This window comes from Pomacea canaliculata, linkage group LG2 (assembly GCF_003073045.1).
Source record: "Pomacea canaliculata isolate SZHN2017 linkage group LG2, ASM307304v1, whole genome shotgun sequence".
Lineage (NCBI taxonomy): Eukaryota > Metazoa > Mollusca > Gastropoda > Architaenioglossa > Ampullariidae > Pomacea > Pomacea canaliculata.
Window position 1 is genome coordinate 33443596 of NC_037591.1, and position 21549 is coordinate 33465144.

The window sequence follows — 21549 nt, forward strand, 5'->3', positions numbered from 1 at the left end:
GCGTACAGTGGATTGAGACGGTTAGATTCCGAGTGTTTTCTCTAGGGTGGTTCATAATATTAAGATGGTATGAACTAGTATATCTTAACCAATACCTAATCCTTCAATTTATTTTAGATAAAAGCCCCGAGGAAGATGCCTGGAGATTAAAGCAATATTATCTTTGCAGTCCTGTATGAAAACCTGTGTTGAAATGTGAAAATGAAGAACAAGTTTATTAATTCAGGTCTAAATATTAGATCTGACATGTTTGTCCATGTGAAATCAGTTCGAGGATGGTGTTTCTAGTGTTTGCAGCTATGCTGACGATTGGCTAATGTGTTAGAAAAGCCCCCACATCTGTTCTTTTTGAAACTTGTTTTTTTTTTTTCCTTCATAAGGATATTGTATGGGAGCATTAAGAGAACTCCTTTAAACAGTTCTGTTCAGGTTTCTCCATGATATGCAATACAATCCACGATTTTTTGCAACCATTATTGTGTCATCCAAGCCAGTGATCTTCCACCCATCATGTTTTTCCCTCATCACATTTATTTAGCTAGCCATAGAATTCCATGGCATGGGTTTTAACCCGCGTGTATGCATGTGAACAAATCTGTCATATTATTTAATGTTTTGTGTGCATTGTGACTTTCGGGTGGAAGGAAAATTTTGTTTTAGAAGGGCGATTTGTGAGCCACATCAGTATGGTATGATGTGCATGAGGTACACATCACATAGGTTCACTCATATTTTCCTTTTTTTATTCTCTCTCTCTTGTGTGTGTCTGTTGCAGATGACGGCAAGATAGTTGTGTTAGACACTGATTTTACAATTACGTGCTTGGAGAATTTAGGGTTTGAGAGAAGGTTGAAATTCAACTGGGTACATTTGACATAGCAGTTAGTTTTTTTGTGTTTGTTTAATAGTCAAAGAAGCACAAATATCTCCATACCCCAATTCTGCCCACCTTATCACAAATTGATACCTGTGTAATATAAGGGAGATGTCCAGGAACACAATGTGAAAGCATATTGCCTATTGTTGATTCAACTCTACAGGAATGCCATTTGTGAATACTGTTCATAACATAATCTGTTCTGTGCAGTGCTGTATTTACAGAAGATTGTGCTTGTATGGGTTGTATCCAGTGATAGGACACTCATCTCTTAGAAGGGGGAGTGATGTAAGTTAAGTAAAGGTTACTTCAAACCAGATTATCCAAAAGCTATTGATAGGATTTTCTTAATAAGTCGCTTGAGACAGCGTAGAGTGGAAAAATGTTTTCTTGATGACTAAGCTCGAAACCCTGATCCGTAAACAGTTATGGCAAAACAGCTGCAGAATTGTTATATTTTAACACATTTATTTTCCACCTCCTCATTCTCCACTCATCCAGTCCTTTGTGATTTAAAAGAGATTCTACACAGATCTGCAGAAGTGTGAATGGTGGTGAAGCTTTAAACCCCTTGTTTATCATGCTGTTCATCTGCAGTTTACATTACAATTTACATGCCAAATTTTTTTTTTATCAACCAGGAAAGGGTGTGAGGGAGAGAAGGTATAAGTGGAGGAAAAGTGGAGAGCATGTGATTGTTTAAAAAATGTTAGCGTATGTTTCCCCCCATGATTGTCTTGATTTGAAGTAATCCATTGCCTCTTGTGAACAAAACTGAGGTCCGAGATATTGCTGCACACCTGATTTTATGCGAATAAAAACATCAAGTTTTCTCCCTTTTTGTTTTCTTATGTATGTTTGAGAAGTTTCTTAGTCACTTTTGCTTTTAAACATGTTCAAAATTTTAAAGTGTCAAAAAGAAGGGAAAAATTAAGATGTCTATCAAGCCTATGAATATAAGGGAAAAAAATCCATTTCAAATCATGCTGGCAAGAATCCTAAGACAGCTTTTGGGTGGAACATTCTCCCATTCTGAAGCAGACTCAATGTGCTGCGCACAAAAGACAACTGAACACTCAACCATACAAGAAGCAATAATAATAAATCTTATTTGTAAAGTCTATTTTCCCATGTGAGCAGGAAGTTGATGATCTGAGAGCAAACGAATGGCAAATATGGGGAATAACTTTGTAGGTGTCACTGAGAAAGAAGTGGCAGAGAATCTACACAAATCCTACAATGCTTTATTAATAATTAGTATTTCTTCATTTGGAATTTATTGACATAACATTAAAATACTGTATAGCAATAATCAAAACCTGTTCAGTTTTTACTGAGAATTAAAAGTAGACTATAGAAAAAATAGTCCAAGTGAAAACAATATTAATTTTTTTTTACTTTGTTTGGACACTTGTAATTTCACATTGTTGAAGGCCCAGCAATAGGAATAAGTTTTATGAAAATATCATTCTGGAATAATTTGAAGAAATTGTGTCATAACTCTACTGCTGCAGTCTATTCAAACCTAAAATAATCCTTACTGGTTAAAATTTGCTAATATCTTTTCAAATTTGTAGTCCCCATATAAATAAGTGAAGTAAAAATGATTCATACAATATAAAGAACCCTATCCTTCTGATGAAAGAAAAGTACAAAGAAGAAATATTCACATTTGTTGTTTTTGCAACGAGTCTTTTTCACCATCTTCTAGGCTGGGAGAGGGATTTGATGAGGTATATGAGATGTCATCTGAAAAATCTGAGCTTTCATGTTTGTTTTATCTGAAATGTCTAAACACTCTGTGTTCTCAAACAAATCACTGCCGTTTGCTCCATTTGACTGAGTCTGTGACTTGCTTGTGCTGCTGCAAGCATGAACAAACTCCTCAAATGCACCAACTTGGTGAATTTGACTTGACACTGTTGATGTTTCAGTGAGTCCAGCATTCTGTTCATGTGTAAATTGGTAGCAACTGCTCAAAACCCCATCTACATTATCATGACTGCAGCCCTCATCTTGAATGTGTTCTAGCCTGGTATCTCTTGCCTTGATTGCCTGTTCATTTGGAATGTGAGCTTCATCTTGACAAATGTGACTACATGAACTTCCGGCCTTTATGTTTTCTGAACTGAAAGAAGTGACAGAAGGTGGAAGCAGGTTCTCTGGAATTGTAGGCTGGATAACCTGTGGAGGAGTTACACAGTCTTGGTAGTTTGACACAGGTGCTGGCTTTGGAGAATGGCCTGACAAGGATGTTTTAGAAATTCTATCTTGAATGTGAATTCCAACTACTCGTAAAATGGTGTCAAGTTTATTCTTGTAGTCCAGGTGGCCAGTCACCTGTTCAAAAAAAAAAAATCCCAAAGCATCAACAGAAAGAACAATTAGAACCTGACAAAATAAAGTAAGGGTCTCATTGTTTTCAGATATCAGTGTGTCATTTGAAAAAAGAAAACTGTAAAAATAATAAAAGCAGCATGTCTTATTGGCTTGTAATTGCTAAATATTATGCTCTCATAAATAAACATTTTTGGCTAAGCAATGAGACATCCACTTCTGAATCTTAAGTGAATCTGTGACATCCTTAAGGTAATTGGCCGTATCGAGAAACTAGCATACGAAAATAAGTGGAGCAAAAGTACTCACAACATCACTGAGGTCTATGTTGTGCATGTGATGATTGTCCCATTTCACAGGTGCAAGTCCAGCAATCTGTAGCTGTACTGATGCTGTTCTGTAAAGAAACTTCAGTAGCCAGTCACATCTGCAAAATAAGTTTCCGTTAGGCTGCTGCAAATCTTTTTTTCTTCCCTTTAATGCTAACAAGTCATTTGAGTAATTTCAGACACTAAGAGCATATTTAGGGTTCACTAAAAATTTCTGTGAAGACAATGAAAACGAATTAAATCCACATAATTATATATGTGGTGCTCTCCCAGTGACTTACTATTACCTTGTTTTATGTGACAAGGCCAGAAAAATACAGGAGAGGTTTTAGCATGATGTACTTTGAAAGGGTTGACATCACGAAGTGCCATCTAGATAGTCCTGCTCTCAATATTTAACTTGCTAATACAATGTGTTTACAGTTGTTCTTTTAATTGTGCCAAAACTTTACTAATTTATTTACAGGTCAGAGTTTTTTGCTCAATCACTGATTACACATATTTTTTTGACTATAAATATTCAACTGAACTGTAATAGTCAACTGAAATGTCGATGTATAAATGCAGCAATTTCATTGTAGAATGTTTACTGAAGATGGTGTTAGCATGATAACATCTTATGTAGTCTTGGCAAATTTTTACTGCTTGGCTACAGTAATCATAAACTATACAGATTGAAATCCATCTATGTTCTAACCTGCAATAGCCGTTGATGATGCGTCCTGCCACCACTCTGCTGAAGTGTGCCCATCGTTTATAATCACCTGAAACTGGTGCTCCTAGCAAAACCACATCCTCCACAATCCCCTCACTCCCTAAACATATCAGAAAGGCAGGAACAAATACTGACCTCTAGTGAGATTTGTGAATGAATCTGTAAGAGGGTGAGGGTGCACAACTGAATGTTATTAATAGGCAGTGCCTTATAACCATAAATTCTGGGAAATTTTTCCATATCTGACTGGCTATACCTGACAAATGACTTCATAACTGGTTTACTACTACTAAAAAAAATTAAAAGAAAATTACAACATCTACAATTTCAACACTAGAAATAGGGAAAAGAGAAAAAATTGGCAGGCATGGCCATGGTATGCAATCTTTAACCTGCAAATTAACATTTCTTCTCTGCATATATAAAATTACAGTAGAGTATACCTTTGCGCTTGGACATTTCTTCAAGGCAGTAAAATATGACTCTTGCACCCAAACTATATCCGATCAAAGTGACTGGTCTTTTGCCCTTGAAGTGAAAAATTGTTTTTTTTTATTTATGATACCATACACTAAAGCCTTAAGCAACAGAGAAAATAATTATTAGAACCAAACATAAAGAGATTCAAATTTCATCAACTCTAACATAGAAAACATTTGCATTAAGAAGTTATTTGTTGTTATATGTATATTAGCTCAAAGATGTCATCATAAGGTACAGAGATATGGAGAGGGAAATCATTTTAAGCAGTCAGCAGCTAAAGCTATATCATGGCAAAGGTACAGAGATATAGTCTTCAGTCAAAAAACAAGAGTGCATAGAACAACAGTTTCAAAAACCTGTTAACATTACATGTTAAACTATGGAGCAGTTTCTAAACAAAGTGTCTGGTATCTGTGTAGAAACAAACACAGTGCAGTACCAAAGAATCTTACCTGCTCTCTTGCCAGCAAAACCTCAGCCAGCTGCTTACCAGCAGACACTGCTCGCTGCATGGAAACACTCCAGGGATTGTCAATGATATTTGATACGGATAATAAGGCTGCTGGCCATGTAATGGCTGCCAAAATGCCTAATAGCATACAAATAAAATTTTATTTCTTAATATTGGAAGACCCAACCGAAAGTATTTTATTTCCAAAAGAAATCCCTCACCTGTCCCTCACTTTAACGATGCCAAGGTTATAACTTTATCACCCTTTGGATTTACAGCATGTTTTTCACGTTGGCAGGGTGTGCTAGTTTATCTCTTATCTATCTCCCAATCCCTTGACTTTACCCTAACTCAAGCTCAATTACTGTAGTTTTCTCAGTTCAAGATCATTGATTGTTGTGAGCACACCTCGTTTCCCACACCCGCTAGCAATGTTTTATGGTCAGTTGGGATCACATAATGGCAAATGTTATGCCACTGCTACCCTACATCTCAGCAATTGTTTGGCTCTTTAATGTAGAAACATATATAAAATGCTACTTCAAAGGATTAAATATATGAAATAGACTACTATCCCACTAACTTTTCCCATGCATATTTGTTAATTAGTTAATCTCATAATAGTAATAACAATCATAATACAGTACATTTATCAAGTGCAATTTCATTAAACATGTTCACTGTGATTCATATTCAATCAAACATACAACCAGACAAAATTCAAAACCAAAAACCAGGTACATCACATGCATACATAAAACATCAATCATCACAAAAGCCTTATGAATGTAACAAGCATAGCATCAGCCTGCATAATGAAAAACATCTCACACATTACAACCATAATATGCAGCATATCAACAACACACCCACACACATTATCAACACAATCATCAGAATGAAAACCTTGTTGAGGTGTTTTTGCTTCATAACTTAATACCTATTTATGCCTATTTATGCTTATTTATGCCTATTTATCACACTACAGAAAACTATTTGATAAATGAGATAAATAATCCTAGAAATCAAGATGTTTGCTATAAATATTACTAAATAAATGTAAAGATAAATATTACTCAGAATATATTCTCTCAAGAATATTCTACAAGCTACAGCTGTACAAAAAGTAGAACTAGCTTTGTGACAGGAGTGTCCTTGTTCTGTGTTGCATTCAATATTTCATATATAGCTGCATCAGGGTCCTTATATTCTTTAAACCTATCTATTTAAACTTGTTAAAATTTATCAAAATCAGGTCATAACTCAGAAGGGAGGGAAATCAACCAGTTTTGCTATCATTCCACAAACTATGACTTCTAACACCTTTAAATTCAAGCTCATTTATTTAGATGTGGAATAAAAAGCTCTTAAAACCATTCTTTTCTTTGTCATTTTTTGCCATTGCTCAGTTATGCAAATATTTATTCCATCATGGTTATTTTTAATTGAATTTTGTAAAGGTGAACAGCAATTAATCAATACATGTGGACTGTGGTACACAAAGATTCTCTCTAAAATGCACTGGTCTTGGCGTCAAAATGACTGATGTGAAATGACTAAGCAGTCTTTAAAATGTACCTAATTTATTTTATGTTATTTCTGCATTAAGTTGTAATGCTAAGGCTAAATTCTTTGGGGTCCCAGGGACCCCTTCTTCAGATTTTTAAGGGGTCCCTGTTCTTCGCCCAAATTTGAAGGAGACCCCATTGACGAAAATTGAAGGGGTCCTCCGAACTTTTAATGCGTACTGTACGCAATTTTTTGCGTAAGCAGAAGCCCTGATAAAGCAAATGGATGGCCAGAAAAAAATCTTTTTTTCAATGTATGACTTCGGCGAAATAAAAGTCGTAATAGAACACAAACAGTCATAAGTTAAGCTTTGGAGGTTGTAATACAGATGATGGCTATTTACTTAAGTGTAAAATATGTCTGAGAACAATAACTGAATTTTTTTATCTATGAGAGGACACAGTATGAAAGGTCTTAATGGGGAGGGTTAATTGTGTTAGAAAAGGCATAAAAAAATAGAACAACCCTAAAGAACATAGTGGTTGTCCATGATGTATAAACAACAAAATACCAAGAAATATGAAGAGAACTTAAAATCTATAAACTACTGTTTGCAACACATGACAACAAAAAGATATATTCAATCTGCACAGATGTCAAGAAATTAATCTACTTGGTGGTACCAACAAAAACTCCAAGAATTAACTGACAGCTCACAATAAGAACACACCTGTAGGCAACAAAGGTGAGCTCTGAGAAACGTAAAGTCATTTTAAACAGCACAACTGATTTTCATGCTAACATCAAAATAAATGGAAGCAAATCACAAGACGCTTAAGTTTTCAGACATTATCGATCAACTCTTACAAATGATGTCAGATCAGCAACAGAGGTCAGGACCGGGACAGTCAGGCAACAGCAGTAAGAACTAAAATTAATAGACTATGGAGAAGCAGCTTCCTCATCAAACCAAAAGTCTGGTCATTTCCATCTTTCTATATAGGTCTGAATGCTGGAATCTGATGGTTGACCTTGCAAAGAAAATTAAAGCCTTGGAGGGGTATTGTTTTTGCTTTTTGGCCAGAAGCCACTCAGTCACAACCAAGAGGAAGAAGCTGTCATGGTTCTTAGCAAGAGTTCAGTGTGAATAAAGCACTTGGTCAACAGTTAATATGTCTTCAGCTTTCTTCAACGCCAAGGGACTTTTCTTCAAGACTAAGACAAGCCAGGACGACAAAGAGTCAGGTGAAAGTCAGAAGTCTTGAGTCAGAAAATCTTGACACAAGGGGCCAGTCAGTGACAATGGACTATCATGACTATCATCTGTCATCATGAAAATCCATGGACTACATGAACAAGAACTTAGGTTACCCGTGAAACACAAAAGTTTTTTCCAGGGAGGAGAGAACATTTGTGCACTCCAAAGAACCAGAGTCAGGAGGTATGTTGCATCAAGGTGGTGTTTGTTCGGTGGTTGGCAGACTGAGTAGAGAAAAGATAAGGATAGCAGGACAGGGCTCTTTGAGAGGAGAGAAATTGGCATGCTGCGACTGTCTGCTGGAGATCTGCTACTCATCACAAGCATGAACTTGCAACATGCAAGACTTTTCAGTACAAGAGCAGAAACAGTAACAACTGCTAAGTTAATGTGTGCATGTTAGAGTGGATGGTGGTTTTAATGGAAATTAACAGCACTGTTACACTAAAAGCACAACTAGTACTGGGACCTCTTTTAGATGCGCCATAGTGTTATATGTATGTATTTGCATAATTTGTATGTTTAATAAATCTTTTACTGTTGGGAAGAGCATGGGTGGGAGCTTCTGAGCCATGTGGCAAGATTTTAAGTGACTGACATGTGATCACTGTGTAACATTCTTGCAAGATTATGTTAACATGGATTGTAAGTGCTGCATCATGACTGTTACCCCATGCCCAGTTCCCCAGGGCTAGTGTTGCCATTCTGACTAGCAAATGCAGAAACATTGTTGCAACAACAAGAAATGGTCTGGAAAAAATAAAAGTATATAGATACCTGATCTCACTGCATCTAGCAGAAAACAGATCACAGTGAAGAGCCGTCAGCTGCTTCCTCCCTCATTACTCTCCCCACAAACCCACAGATCAAGAAACTAAGAATTTTCTGTCTCTGAAAGAACCATCTGATTATCTCTTCCAAAGACATAATATCTAGCCTCTCTACCAGCACAGGCAGCATCCATCCATACAGTATACCTGAGAGAACAGTATACTTGAGGGCCTCCTGAGTAGCCACACTGACTGCACTTTTAAAAAGGTATTCAAAAGCCTGTCCAAGCTCCATTAGATATTTGGACTCCCATCGTAGACTGTACTGTTCCTGTGACTCAGCAAGATTACGCCAAGGCAGTCTGAAATCTGAATTGTACAGTCACTGACTTAGAATGTAGTTGTTATAAGTTGTTTTTTTTTTAAACCTCCAAGTGAACATATCTTTTGAAATTCTAAGGGTTTTTTTTTCAAACATTATTCTGACATACTTTCAAAAATCTCTCTCTCTGGCTTGCATAAAACAGACAACATTCAGAAAGCTAAGAAGCGAAGCAACAAAGGATTAAACCATTATTATTATAACTATTTCTGAAATATCTTAGTAGTTCTACTATCATTATTTCTCGTAATCAAAATACCCTAAGTGATTTAACTTACCTTGCATGCCACTTTCAATCCAGCCAGTGACAGCGATAGCAATATGCAACTGTTTTTTTATAGTCTCAAGCTGTAGTGGCCCACCAGACAACAATGGCTCAAATTCAAACTCCTCAATGGCTCCAACTCGTTTCTTCATTTTGTAGCCTGAATAAAAAAAAAAATGTCACCAAATAAGATAACTACAAAAGAAAGAATCTCAGAGATTGTAGGATGAGAAGTACTGTAGAGAGAAGTGTTGAGAAGCATACAGTTTCATGCAAAATGCAGGAATTTGATCCCTCTACATCAATTATGGTTGGCAGTTAGAAGTTGGGCAAAAGCTATAGGAGAAGAAAAAATACTTTAAGTCTCCGACTTACTTCATCACAACTCTATCCGATCCAAAACTCGTAAACAATGACAAACTTTGAAAAAAGAATTTACACTGGAAAAATATATTTCTAAAATGATGTAGTTTCTAAAAGTGCCAGTGGATCCCTTACTATGTATGGTGGTAAGCTATTTAAACTTCTCAGCAGCGGACTTAAAAGACTAAACGTTACTAAATAAAGCTATACTGCATTGTTCCATTCTTCATCCGTGTAATTTACCTGTAAGACCTGCTCCAGCAACTCCAAAGAGAGAGCCAATGATGGCAACACCTACAGTGGAGCCAACAGCTGCTGCTCCTACACCACCAATAATAGCACTGGCTCCTGCTGCCACAAGAGGAGCAGCTAGCCCTCCAGTCAGTCCTGCAATTAAGTGAGCTCACAAATGTATAACTGATCTGTTCACCTGTATACACACATATCTAAATCACATATTTCCATCTCTATGTATGTGTGCGCATGCATGTGCATGAGAGAAGGAGAGAGCACATGTTAATATACATGTGGGGAAAAGATATAAAATGTGTGGGATAAAGGAGTTAAACTAAAGAAACGCTCTTAAAAAGACTATCTGATATTCTCCTTTGCAACTATTTAAAACCTTAATCATTTTATAATATGGGAGAAAAACCTGAAAAGTTTAAAAATAATAATATACCTATCAAAGTTCCTCCTGTGACAGTGGCCAAACCAATCAGAGCAAAGCGTTTATATTTGGATCTTTTGGCTTTTTTCTGTTGTTCTAGTTTTTCTTCCCTAGAAAATAAAATAATTTTTTCATAATTATTTTGTCCATATGAATAGGGAGGCATTAAAATGTAGAAATAAGGGGTGGCATCTAAAATTCCGATTTAGGACCATCATTTCCCAGATAAATTCAATATGTTTAAAAAAGTTTCATTATTTATACCCTGCACAGTTTAATATAATTCTTGCACATTATACTCACTGTTATAGTGATGTATAGATTGCTTTATGAAACTAAGAAAATGTATAAAATAATGTGTAAAATAATTCAGAAAAAAATTTCATCGGCAGCTAGATACACTAGGGACTAAATATTTTACAGTCCCAACTTTAATGGCTGAATTTCTACCTTAGGGTTGGAAAGAATGGCTCAATCCTTGTAAAGGAGATGAGAAGTGTGCATGATGCTGACTCCCCTAATGGTCATGTTTTACTAATTGGTTCTAGCCCAACAAGTACTCTCATCTCCCTTTCCTGGATCAAACCATTCTTTCCTGCTGGATGGCATAAGTTCAGCCTTTAAGGAAATGAAACACTGTTTGGAGCAGATACTATATTACAACACAGAAAATTAGTAAAATAAACAAATACAGGAAAAGAGTAACAATATTTATGAAAGGTGCATGTGACAAGTAAATGCCAGTCCTGATTTTAGACTTGCAAGTGACATAATCTGTCATCTTTAATCTGATTTTCTGATCTGCTCAAAATGCACAGGCTAGAAAGACACCATTCAACTCAATGTCACGATAATGATATCAACAAAATTTAACATTAAAATCTTCATAAGCAAGCATATTTCACTTATGCACAATCTTTGGCATAACCAAAAGGTACATACAGCAATGCACATTGAAGATTTATGTCTGTTATTGTTTTGTTTGAATGAAGATTGCAAAATTGATGAAGCAAATAAACTGCAAAATAGTCTTGTAAAATTCACAGTAAATATGTCTGTATCAGCATTACAAAATGAAAGAAAATTTACGATACGAACCTTTCCTGGATAACATAATGGATGAAAAGATATTATATAAGAATAAATGTACACCAAATCATCTACATTTCTTTTGTACACAAATTTTACAACACGTGATGGAAAAAGTAAAGATATCCATGGCTGGTGCCATAAGATCATCATCAGAGTTATACAATTGGGGCAAGGGTAGATGAAAGCATTCTTGACTTCTTTGTACTTGGCATTTGCCTTTTTAACTGGATAAATAAAGATTTTCTTAATTAATTTGTACTGAAAACATGGCAGTCAGCTTACCATTGTTTTAAATCTCTAAGAGCACATATGCTGAGAAATCATAATGTTTATGGCTAGCAGCAGCCCAAATTTAAAGAACGCATGTTTTGCATGCTCATCATGAAAAGTTGAATGACTTCCCTGAAATGATCTAAGAGTAAAGTGTATATGCCCCTTTCCTATTACTTAATTAATAGTTAATCATCATCATCATTATCATCATTAAATATTAACTTGCATATTTGATCTTTGGCTGGCTTGAATTATAAAACAGAAAAGAGCAGGAAAAAATCTCACTGTGACATTTCATATTTCTCTGTGTTCAGTGATTCTGCAAAGATGCATTCCATCTCTTCAACCTGACTCCAACCAACACGTAGCAGCCATGCAACGTGCTTGATCAGCACTCTCATTCGTGCATCATAGTGTCCTAGAACAGTAATCAAGTAAATGTTACAAATATCTGGCCTTTAATAAAACAAAGTAGTCATCAAGAAACAAAATAAAGTGAATTACTGAATGTATATCAACAACAGATGAAGCCATTTAAATAATATTATGTGTGTATATGTCAGATATAAAGTAGATACAAGAATCCATGTTAAAAACACACAGGGTGGGCCACTTAAAGGTAGCCTGTATCCTATAATACACACACACAAGGCAAGCAAAGTTTAAGTGGCCCACCCTATGTGTATATAAATATATGAACACCTGAACACACAATTTCAAATTAAAATGCTAGAATCTTTGCAATATATATTACTAAGGTGACTAGGATGAAAAGATTAAGTGTTTCTTAGCATTGCCCAAACTGTACATAATTTTCTAACTTGTGTATCATGATTTTTTGAATCATTCATTGACAGTTTCTGGCAACTAATTAGTTTTATCTTGTAGAAAGCAACAAATTAGATAATGTCCTATTGGCGCTTGGTACTGTTATTTTCGCTAGAGTAATACAGTTTTTGATCCACAATCCAGTTTTTTTCAGTCTTTTGATGTCAATCATGTTTAATATGGCTTCTCCCTTTGCAGACTTGAAGATTATAGATGTGAAGCACTGTATACTTGTGTATCAAAATTTGTCAATGGTACATGAGAAGATGAAACAAAGCTATCCAGAATGGATATTTGAGGGTTTTTTTTCTTCAGTGGCTTACCCTGTGAAACTGCAATGCTGATAAGTTCAAAAACAACTGGCGATGCATCACCATTTAATATCTCATCACTGATCAGCACATCTACAAATGGATGAGCATCCACACAGCCATGGCCTTCATATATAGCCTCAACTGACTTTATAACCTGTAAACCAAAAAAAAAATCACCAAATTCTTTAGATCTGTTGTTTCATTTATTTTCTTACTAAGTAAAGAAATTAAAGTTGAATTTGTTGCTAGCATCATTATTTATTGTTTATATATTGATGAATGCCTAAATGTGTTTACAAACCTCCCAAACTTCAACCAAAAGTGTTGCTAAAACTAAGATTACTAGCACTGCTAAAACCTTTAATGTACTAGCACATCAAAAACTATAAAAATATTAGTGTGTGCAAGATTATAAAGATTATTTCTTGAACTTAAAATACATGTAATGCTTAGGTAGTGGTGCTTGCCTGTGTCATGTAAGAAAACCTTTGTGCATTATGGTGCTTATTCCAGTTACTGTTCTGCAGATTGTAAGCATGCACAAGGCTCCTTGATATCCAATGGAAGTTTAGGGCTTTACCACCCTTAAAAGTTTTTTGAAGTACATATAGCTAATAAACAACATTTCATTGTTAACCTTAGCTAACCTGCGGTGGTTGTTCTAAGTGCTGGACAATAACTTCAAGAGTTTCCTTGTTGAATTTTCTAAAAAAAAAGAAACAAGTACAAATGACATTGTGCAGACAACTTTTATAGCTTGCAAATAGAAATTATATTTTGATACATTAACTTTCCATCTCTGAAAAACACACACATACATGTGCACATACAGAGTACAACTTCAATGTATTCTCTGTGTGCACACACACATGAACTTATGTGTGTGTTTAAATGTATGCCTGCCTGTGACCGTGAATGTAAGAGAACGAAAGAGATGAAACCTGGACCAACAAGCAAAATAACAGTGAGCTCATAACTTAATGTGGTGTGTTCATGGGGTTACAAAAAAAAAAAAAAAACAAAACCCAACTGAATTAAACACTTAAAGAACAGGTTCCAGAGTTTACAGATAATTCCAAATGTTGGAGCTTGAGAAGGATTGATCAAATTTCTATCAATAATAATACCACGATGAAGCAAAGTTTACCTATGTATCTCATTATCAAAAAGCTGGCGAAGCCCTAAGGCACATAATGCTGCGCAAGAAAACTGTCCTGCATCGGATAAACGAGTATGGACCTGAACTGTGGACAGAAAAGAAATTAATTTACATGAAAGGCCTTGTAAATTTCAATTTTTCTCATATATACTTGCTAAATGATCATGATCTTGGATAATTCATGAATTTCTTCTTGACAGTGATCCTGAGTGTTTTGGTTTTTTTTTTTTTTAAACTATATAATAATCAGTTTTACACACATATTTTTTTTTAAACGTATGGCCAGCCATTGGACAAACAAGAGCTGATTTACAACATAATTTTGATTTACTGTGAATGTATCGATGAACTGACTGAGAGCATGGATTAATTTCTCATTAAGCACAGCTGCTCGGAGGATAAATTAATTTGGTTTATATTCTACTCAAGCTGTACTGTATGTTTAATCATGACCAGGTGTAGTATATATATTGATTAACTGGGTGATGTATACTGAAAAAGGCTCTGTGTATGTGCATTCATTATATCATTATTAACGTTAGACTTTTCACTCATTTCTTTTTAAAACCAAGCAGTCTTATATAATTAATTTTGAATTTTTCTCACTCACCCACCCACATTTTTTAGGCATAGATAAAATAATGTTGAATAAAACTGAACTGAAAGCCTTTCTTTGTATTTTTACCGTAAACCAATAAACTTTCAAGATATTTTACAAATTTTAGTCATTATGGATATTCTTATCACTGACACTGTCGATGTTGTAATGATCAAATTTATGTTGATGGACAGCGCGCTGTGCTCTGTCACGAGTCAATTTATTTTGTCAGCCGATTGGAAAATACTGACCAGCCCATCTACATCGCTTTAGTCATTTATCAAGTATTATGAGAATCTGTGTGAAGGAGAGACCCAATTTCACCTTTAAGCATCACAGATAACATATTATACAGATTAGAATAGTTTTTGGTGAGTTATTTATTACTTAGCTAACTTTCCTTACCTATTCCGAGCTTTGAGTTCGTGCCAACTGTTGTTCCACCATCAGCGGCCATTGCAGGTGTCGTCTGCTTCAAGGTTCCGGTTTCCTTGTACATCATATTGATCATATTCGTCAGAGATACTTGACATAGATCTTGTTTCAGCCTCAGCAAACACATTGTTTACTACGCTTCACGTGTCTACTTTGTTTTCCTGACTGGTTTGCCGCAGTAGTACGTATGTGTATATGCTACATGTATACATCAGCAAAGCATTCGAATCTGTTAAAATCATGCAGTGATGTACTGCATGGGCTTTGGATTTTGAGGAATGTGTTACTAGGGACACATACACACACAGACGTGCGCCAGCAGTAGGGTAGTTGTTTTACAAGTTTTGTAGGGAGAATTAACATATTTTATGCAGAAATTATACTTGTTCTCAAATATTTTTCTTAACATGTGGAGTCAAGCATCCACTAAATCCTTTTATAAATTTATATGTATAACTGAAAAATGTGCCACACTTATTTAGAAGCTAGGAAGATTGTGTATTCTTTCACGATCCTGGTGCTGGGTGGGCAAAGGGATGATTTGTTCCATAAGCAAATCAGCTTCATCTTACTGCATAGGTGTTTCAAATCCAGCATTAATAAGGCCAAGAAGAGGACACATCTAGACAACGGCCATGAGCCTGAAGATGAAGTTGAGAGTGAAGTGCGGCTCAAACCTACCCATAATTCGCTTTGAATTGGAGTAGTTGCAAGACCCAAACATTGCAGAAATCCTCAAGCCAAATTTGCTAAACAGATATTTGCATCAGGATTGTTTCAGCAACAGCAGCAATGGCTGGACTAGAGAATGTCTGTTGCAGCCATAGCTTACTAGAAAGTACAATTTGTCAAGACTCTTGTAGTACCGATCTTGCTTTATGGAGGCAAGACATGGACTCTTCTTGCCAGAAAGAATTCAGGCATTTGATAATAAGCATCAGAGGAAGGTTGCTCTGCATCTTAATCAGAGAACATTAAACCAATGACCTTGTATGAATCATTTGAAATTCATACATTTTATTTTGTGTATCAATGTTTATGCTGCTGTCATCAGCGTTGTGCTGTCACTACTAGAATAACAAAAAAATGCTAAAACTTCCACATCTGATATCTATGTTGAAGAATCTAGTAGTCCTTGAAACTACTGGATATTTATAATGGACATAAGAGTTTGGATCCCAAATATCAACACAAGAAGCTGCATATTCAACACAAGTTTAGCATGGTCAGTGACATCTGGGACCACTGGGCACAACACATAAGACATATTGCAGAAGGCATGACATCAGCTAATGTCAGCATTTCAGGGAATAGATCCTTGTACCTCCACATCAACAATGAGAGTTACTTGATGTGATAGAATAAATATAATAATGATATGCAGGTTATAAAGTCTCTGTAATCTGATGTTAAATTGTATACTTTTGTTATTAAATGAAGATGAAGCAGTTAGTGTGAATATGTGTATTACATGTAAAGAAAAACAGACAAACCATTATTTGTTAAAATCATTTCTATGTAATGTACATTAGTGTGCAGGCCACAAAACCTGGTGTTGGCATTTGATACTAAACAGATTAATAGACATGTGAAACTGATGCAGCTATCTTACAGGTCCCAAATAAAACTCATTAAGTACAAAAATGGTTATTTGGAAGTAGTAGTATTTTTCACTTTAACAAAACAGCAGCTTCCAGTTTCTTTGTTGTTTTTATTGAAATTGAAAGAGCACATTTGTACTAATTATATGCCAGTTTGATTCTTGTCTGGTGCAGAGCACTTTTGTCACCTGACCCAGTTGCTGAGAGGGTGCCTGAGTGAGGGAGAGAAAAAGGCACCCACCTCATTCAAAATGCTGGAAAAAGTGCACTCTTTGAAACTTCGCTGTCCAACAACCAAAGGTTATAGGTCTACCTTTAATAGCTCATTAACTCTCATGCATTCATAACTTTGTGTACATTACATCCAAGCTGCAAGCAGGCAAAATACACGCACAATCTGCAAGCCAGTTTCTATAAAATTTTAAACACTACAGCTCTTTTACATCATATGAATCATTGCTGTGTACGAACACTGTTCAGTGTTGCTGAAATAGTGTGGTAAAATACAGAGCTGGAGATGGTCATATCTGGAAAGTATTGCTCCATAAAACGTGAAATAGCATGTTCGGTGAATAAAGACTCATTTCTTTCGTCTTGCTTTTCTTTTGGCTTTGATTCCTTTCTGTTGCTGTGCTGCACACAAAAAGGTAACATACAATGTTTTTATAGATTATCCACATCATTCAACGCCTTTATCTCTTTATCTCAGAAGAGTGAAGAAATGGTGAAGTAACCCACAAAACACTACTTCTGCAGAACAATGTTTTTTCACAAATGCAATAATTTAAATCATTTATCTAGGACTGTCAGCTGTAGGGATGCTAACCCAAAATGGGACTTTGGTCTATTAACTCATTCCCTATGGCAGTACAGCAGATGTTAACAGTTCTGACAGATAAGTGGCAAAACATGAGGAAAGTGTTATGTTTATATTTTACAAAACTGTACAGAATTAGAAATAATAACTCAAATATTTTACATGAAATATAAACAACAAGATAGAAATAATTTAAACTTCAAATAAATGTAATGCTGCCTAAACTCACAGTCTATTCTTTTGATGCGACCACCATACAGCATACTCTGTTTGAAGCTGGCAGCTTTTTGAGAGATGGTGGCACTTCTGCTTTTGGAGCTTAATGCTACCACTTTAATTAGCTGTTCTCTGTTGCAAAAAAAGTGTACAAGATGGTTTTAAACAAAGTCAAGGAGTATGCACAGCAGAACTTTCATACAACATCTAATGTATTTGAGGATTTATGTGATGCTGCTTAAAGGATACAAGCTACAGAAGTGAGAAGAAATGCAAAACCCATGCATGTGTCAATCTTGTCACCGCTACTTACCTATCATCTGAGGCCGCTGCAAGGGGAAGGAAGTCTTGGACTTTATCATCTGTTTCATTGTCAGAGATATCTTCAGCTAATTCATTTTCTGCTGATAACACCCCCAGAGAAGCAGGGTCTGTCTCTTCACTTCCTTTTACAGCTGTAATTTAATTTCAAGGAAATAAATGAAAAGAATTAATAAGGTATTAAAAAGATCTATGGAAGAATATTAAAAGAGAAAAACTAAAAAATTATTTATTTCAACAAAGCAAATATACTATGCACAACAATTTGGTTGGTCGACGGACACTTGGTTAGGTGTGCAGTTTTTTTAGGCAGAGATTTCTACTGCCCTGTTAAAATGTATGCTATTTTTTTTAACAATATAGTAACTTAATAAGCCATAAGCCAACAAAATACCATTTTAAATATATTATTCAAAAAAAGACTAACATAAACACAAACACAATCCTAAGAATCATAGAATTACGGGACAGAGCTTGAGTAGGTACCCTGACAGCAAAGAATGGTGAAGTTTCCAAATGCTATTTTAGTGCTGCTATATGCAAACATTTAGAAAGATTGATCTACTTTTGATTACAAGCATAGAATTAAATGGATCTAAAATTAATGCTTTCTTCTCACCTCTTCCCTACACTATAAAAATAATAACAAAACATCACATTCTTTAGGCACTTGTGAACTCTGCAATGCAGTTTTGTATAACTTTGCATGTTATGAGTATATCATTAAGCATGATGATATATTGATAACTCTTGTGGCAACCTCTTTTTTTTTTAAATTATGAGTTAAAGTATAGGTAAATAGATTCTTTAACAGAAAATCCAAAATGTGCAATGACTAGCCACACAGTTGGTCCATTAGTCTTCTAACTCCATTGTCATAAGCCTTCCACAATTACCTGATAACACAAGGGACAGTTAATTTACCTGCTTCATTCTGGTTTTTCTTTTGTTTCTTTTCTTCAGCCGTATCTGCTACAGCTTCTAGAAAATCTTCAGGAAGTTTTCGCTTTGATAATGCAGCCAGTTTCTGTTGCTGTTTGCAAAAAAAAAAAAAGATCCTTTATAATAATAAATATGTATATACAAATAGTTTGAAATCCCATTATCACTAATAAGAGCATAAAACATGGACAGGTTACAATATCTGCTAGGTGCAAAGTTTGCAAATTAAATTCAGCATGCAACAAACTTTAAATCTTAGATTTCAGAGAGCTATTTGTACAAGCCTGTGCTCCTTGAGGAGTAACAAGGACTAAACTATTTGTACAAACTATTTTTTTTTAATATTACCCTTGCAGCTTCCAAAACAGACATATTCCTAGCTACAACTCTACTTAAAAATGACTTCTAATTTAATGACAGTGCAGAAAATAAAAATAAAGGCAATGAACTAGCCACTAAAATTTAATACACCTTTCTAATTTTAAAAAAGTTAATACTTTTTGTTGTTTGAAAAGATCATCCTTTTTACGCAGTCTGTCTTTCTTGTCTGCTCGATCTTTCTTTATCTGGTTGAGAATATCCTCCATTCTCTTTTGTTCTTTTTCGCGGGAAGCTGCAAAACAAACGTCTTCTGGCGCCTCACTTGAATCACTATCATCTGAGTCGTGGTCTTCGATGCCATCTTCTGGAGAGTCCCCAAGGCCAGATTCTGAGTTGGTGTCTGCAAGTCCAGTTAAAAATGCACATTTAATGTGGTCATCGGTCACTTTGGAGTTTGACGACTTGACTACCGCATGAGTTGATTTGAATGCTGCTAAGTCTATTGACTATAATAAAGAATCTATAATAAAAGTGAACTTTGAAACATTTGTCTTTATTTTTATGCTTTAGAGTATATATAAAACAGTATTTGCGTGCACATTTGATAGCTGCAGTTTTTTTTTCATTAGAACCCTATTTTATCGTTATTGACCTGAACATGCTGATCTTTTATTAATATTGTGTGTGTGCGTGTGATTTGATGATACCGATTCTCGCTCTGATGAAAGTTATATTGACAAATCCTTCTGTCGCCTGCTAAGTCAAGTCAGTAAGTGGTTGAATCAACCGACCATTATTATTTTTTATTTTCACGACCATTGTGGAAGATACAGAGATAGATAGTCTTTGAATGATATAGCTGTGAAGACCATAAGACTGGATAAGTTCTAGCCTAGAACCTAGGGATTACTGAACACTGACATGCCTAATCAGAAATATGAATAATATCTTTGAATAATCAGTATCCCTGTAAAATTATCATTCTGTATCGTTTTTTGAACGCTGTAGATTAGTGCTTGAAATGATGTTCGCTGAATGCTGTGGAAATATCAAGACTTGCATTTTTGCAAGCTGCTTACCTGATGCACCATCATCCCCTGCCCTTACGGCATCTTCTCTGAAAGCTTGCAGCTCAAATTCGTCATCGTCTTCTGAATCCCTGTTGTAATATCTCGCTTGTCGTGGCATCGCAAAAACTTTTTAATTCATACACAGAAGCAAGTTTCGGGGTGAACAAAACAGTCTCACAGGAAGATAACACACGTGTGGGTGGTGACTTCCCTTGCTCGAGGAGAAGAGTGACATCCCTTAGAAAAATAGCCAGGGGACATAATCCATTATCGTGTTCTACCTCAGACTACGTATAACAATAATCACGTACTTGTAATATTAATCCTTGATAATAATATATCGTCTTTGGTTCTACTCGCTGGTTCTACTGTGATATTTTGAGGTGTAACTCTGTACTGTCACTCTATACTAGCAATTTTCTGGAAATTACATTCAAATTGTTAAGAATGCAATGCACATTATTCAGAAAGGCATATATATACTGTATAGATAAAGCATGATGCCCGATTTAATTGTCCTTTTAAATCAGACGAGTTAAGACAAAAAACTGCATAACCGTAAACTTTTTTGCATATGAACATACGTGAAAATAGATTAGTTTCAAAATGATATACATATATACTAGCTCTTTGTGAGATTCTTAACATTTTAATTATTTGACAGCTGGGATATGGAATGAATATCGGATTCCTTCGCCATTCTTTTTTTGGGGGGATGGGTGGGTGGGAGGCTAGTATTTTGTATACCACCATATACTCGATCTCCATTCGACTTGAAAGGAACTTTATTGTGTTGGTGGTTAAAGACCTTAGCGCGATCGAGTAGTACCACAAAAATTGTAAAAACTTCTTTCATATCATTTATCAAAGCCTCGAACGTGAAATGAAAAGGAGAAACAAGAATCTCGAGAAACTAAATAAAGATGACACTTATATAGTCTCACGTATGTGCACCCTTTAGTCCACATTTTTATTTTGTAAGTCCGAAAATTAATCTGAATACAGTAGAGTCAAATTAAAGCACGGGAATTCACAGAATTTTCACACCGTGTATATGGTCAGCCACTGACTTTACTTTCAAAACGAACGACTGTAATTAATCTTCAATTTCGATTCAGAACTCCATAATTTCATCATGCTGTAAGGTTTGTGA

General features: G+C 35.4%; 2 protein-coding genes across 4 annotated transcripts; both read right to left on the reverse strand.

The window, feature by feature from the left end:
* Positions 1-748: 748 nt before the first annotated feature.
* Positions 749-15293, reverse strand: LOC112557849 (transmembrane and coiled-coil domain-containing protein 4-like). 2 transcript variants are annotated; one of them, XM_025227928.1, is made up of 15 exons: positions 15079-15293; positions 14064-14160; positions 13564-13621; positions 12926-13070; positions 12060-12192; positions 10422-10519; positions 9983-10126; positions 9390-9536; positions 8937-9098; positions 8737-8751; positions 5194-5330; positions 4702-4786; positions 4241-4358; positions 3524-3641; positions 749-3217 (listed from the first exon to the last, which is right to left on the reverse strand). In XM_025227928.1, exons 1-15 carry the CDS (start codon positions 15233-15235, stop codon positions 2585-2587), a joined length of 2247 nt encoding a protein of 748 aa, XP_025083713.1. In that variant the 5' UTR covers positions 15236-15293; the 3' UTR covers positions 749-2584. The 2 variants fall into 2 exon arrangements, with proteins under 2 accessions (XP_025083713.1, XP_025083714.1); XM_025227929.1 differs by lacking the exon at positions 8737-8751 and having other exon boundaries at positions 15079-15288.
* A 1308-nt stretch (positions 15294-16601) lies between these two features.
* LOC112557853 (nucleolar protein 7-like) lies at positions 16602-20631 on the reverse strand. 2 transcript variants are annotated; one of them, XM_025227934.1, is made up of 6 exons: positions 20406-20627; positions 19503-19726; positions 18988-19096; positions 18056-18197; positions 17756-17874; positions 16602-17342 (listed from the first exon to the last, which is right to left on the reverse strand). In XM_025227934.1, exons 1-6 carry the CDS (start codon positions 20512-20514, stop codon positions 17290-17292), a joined length of 756 nt encoding a protein of 251 aa, XP_025083719.1. In that variant the 5' UTR covers positions 20515-20627; the 3' UTR covers positions 16602-17289. The 2 variants fall into 2 exon arrangements, with proteins under 2 accessions (XP_025083719.1, XP_025083718.1); XM_025227933.1 differs by having other exon boundaries at positions 16604-17337; positions 20406-20631.
* Positions 20632-21549: the final 918 nt, after the last annotated feature.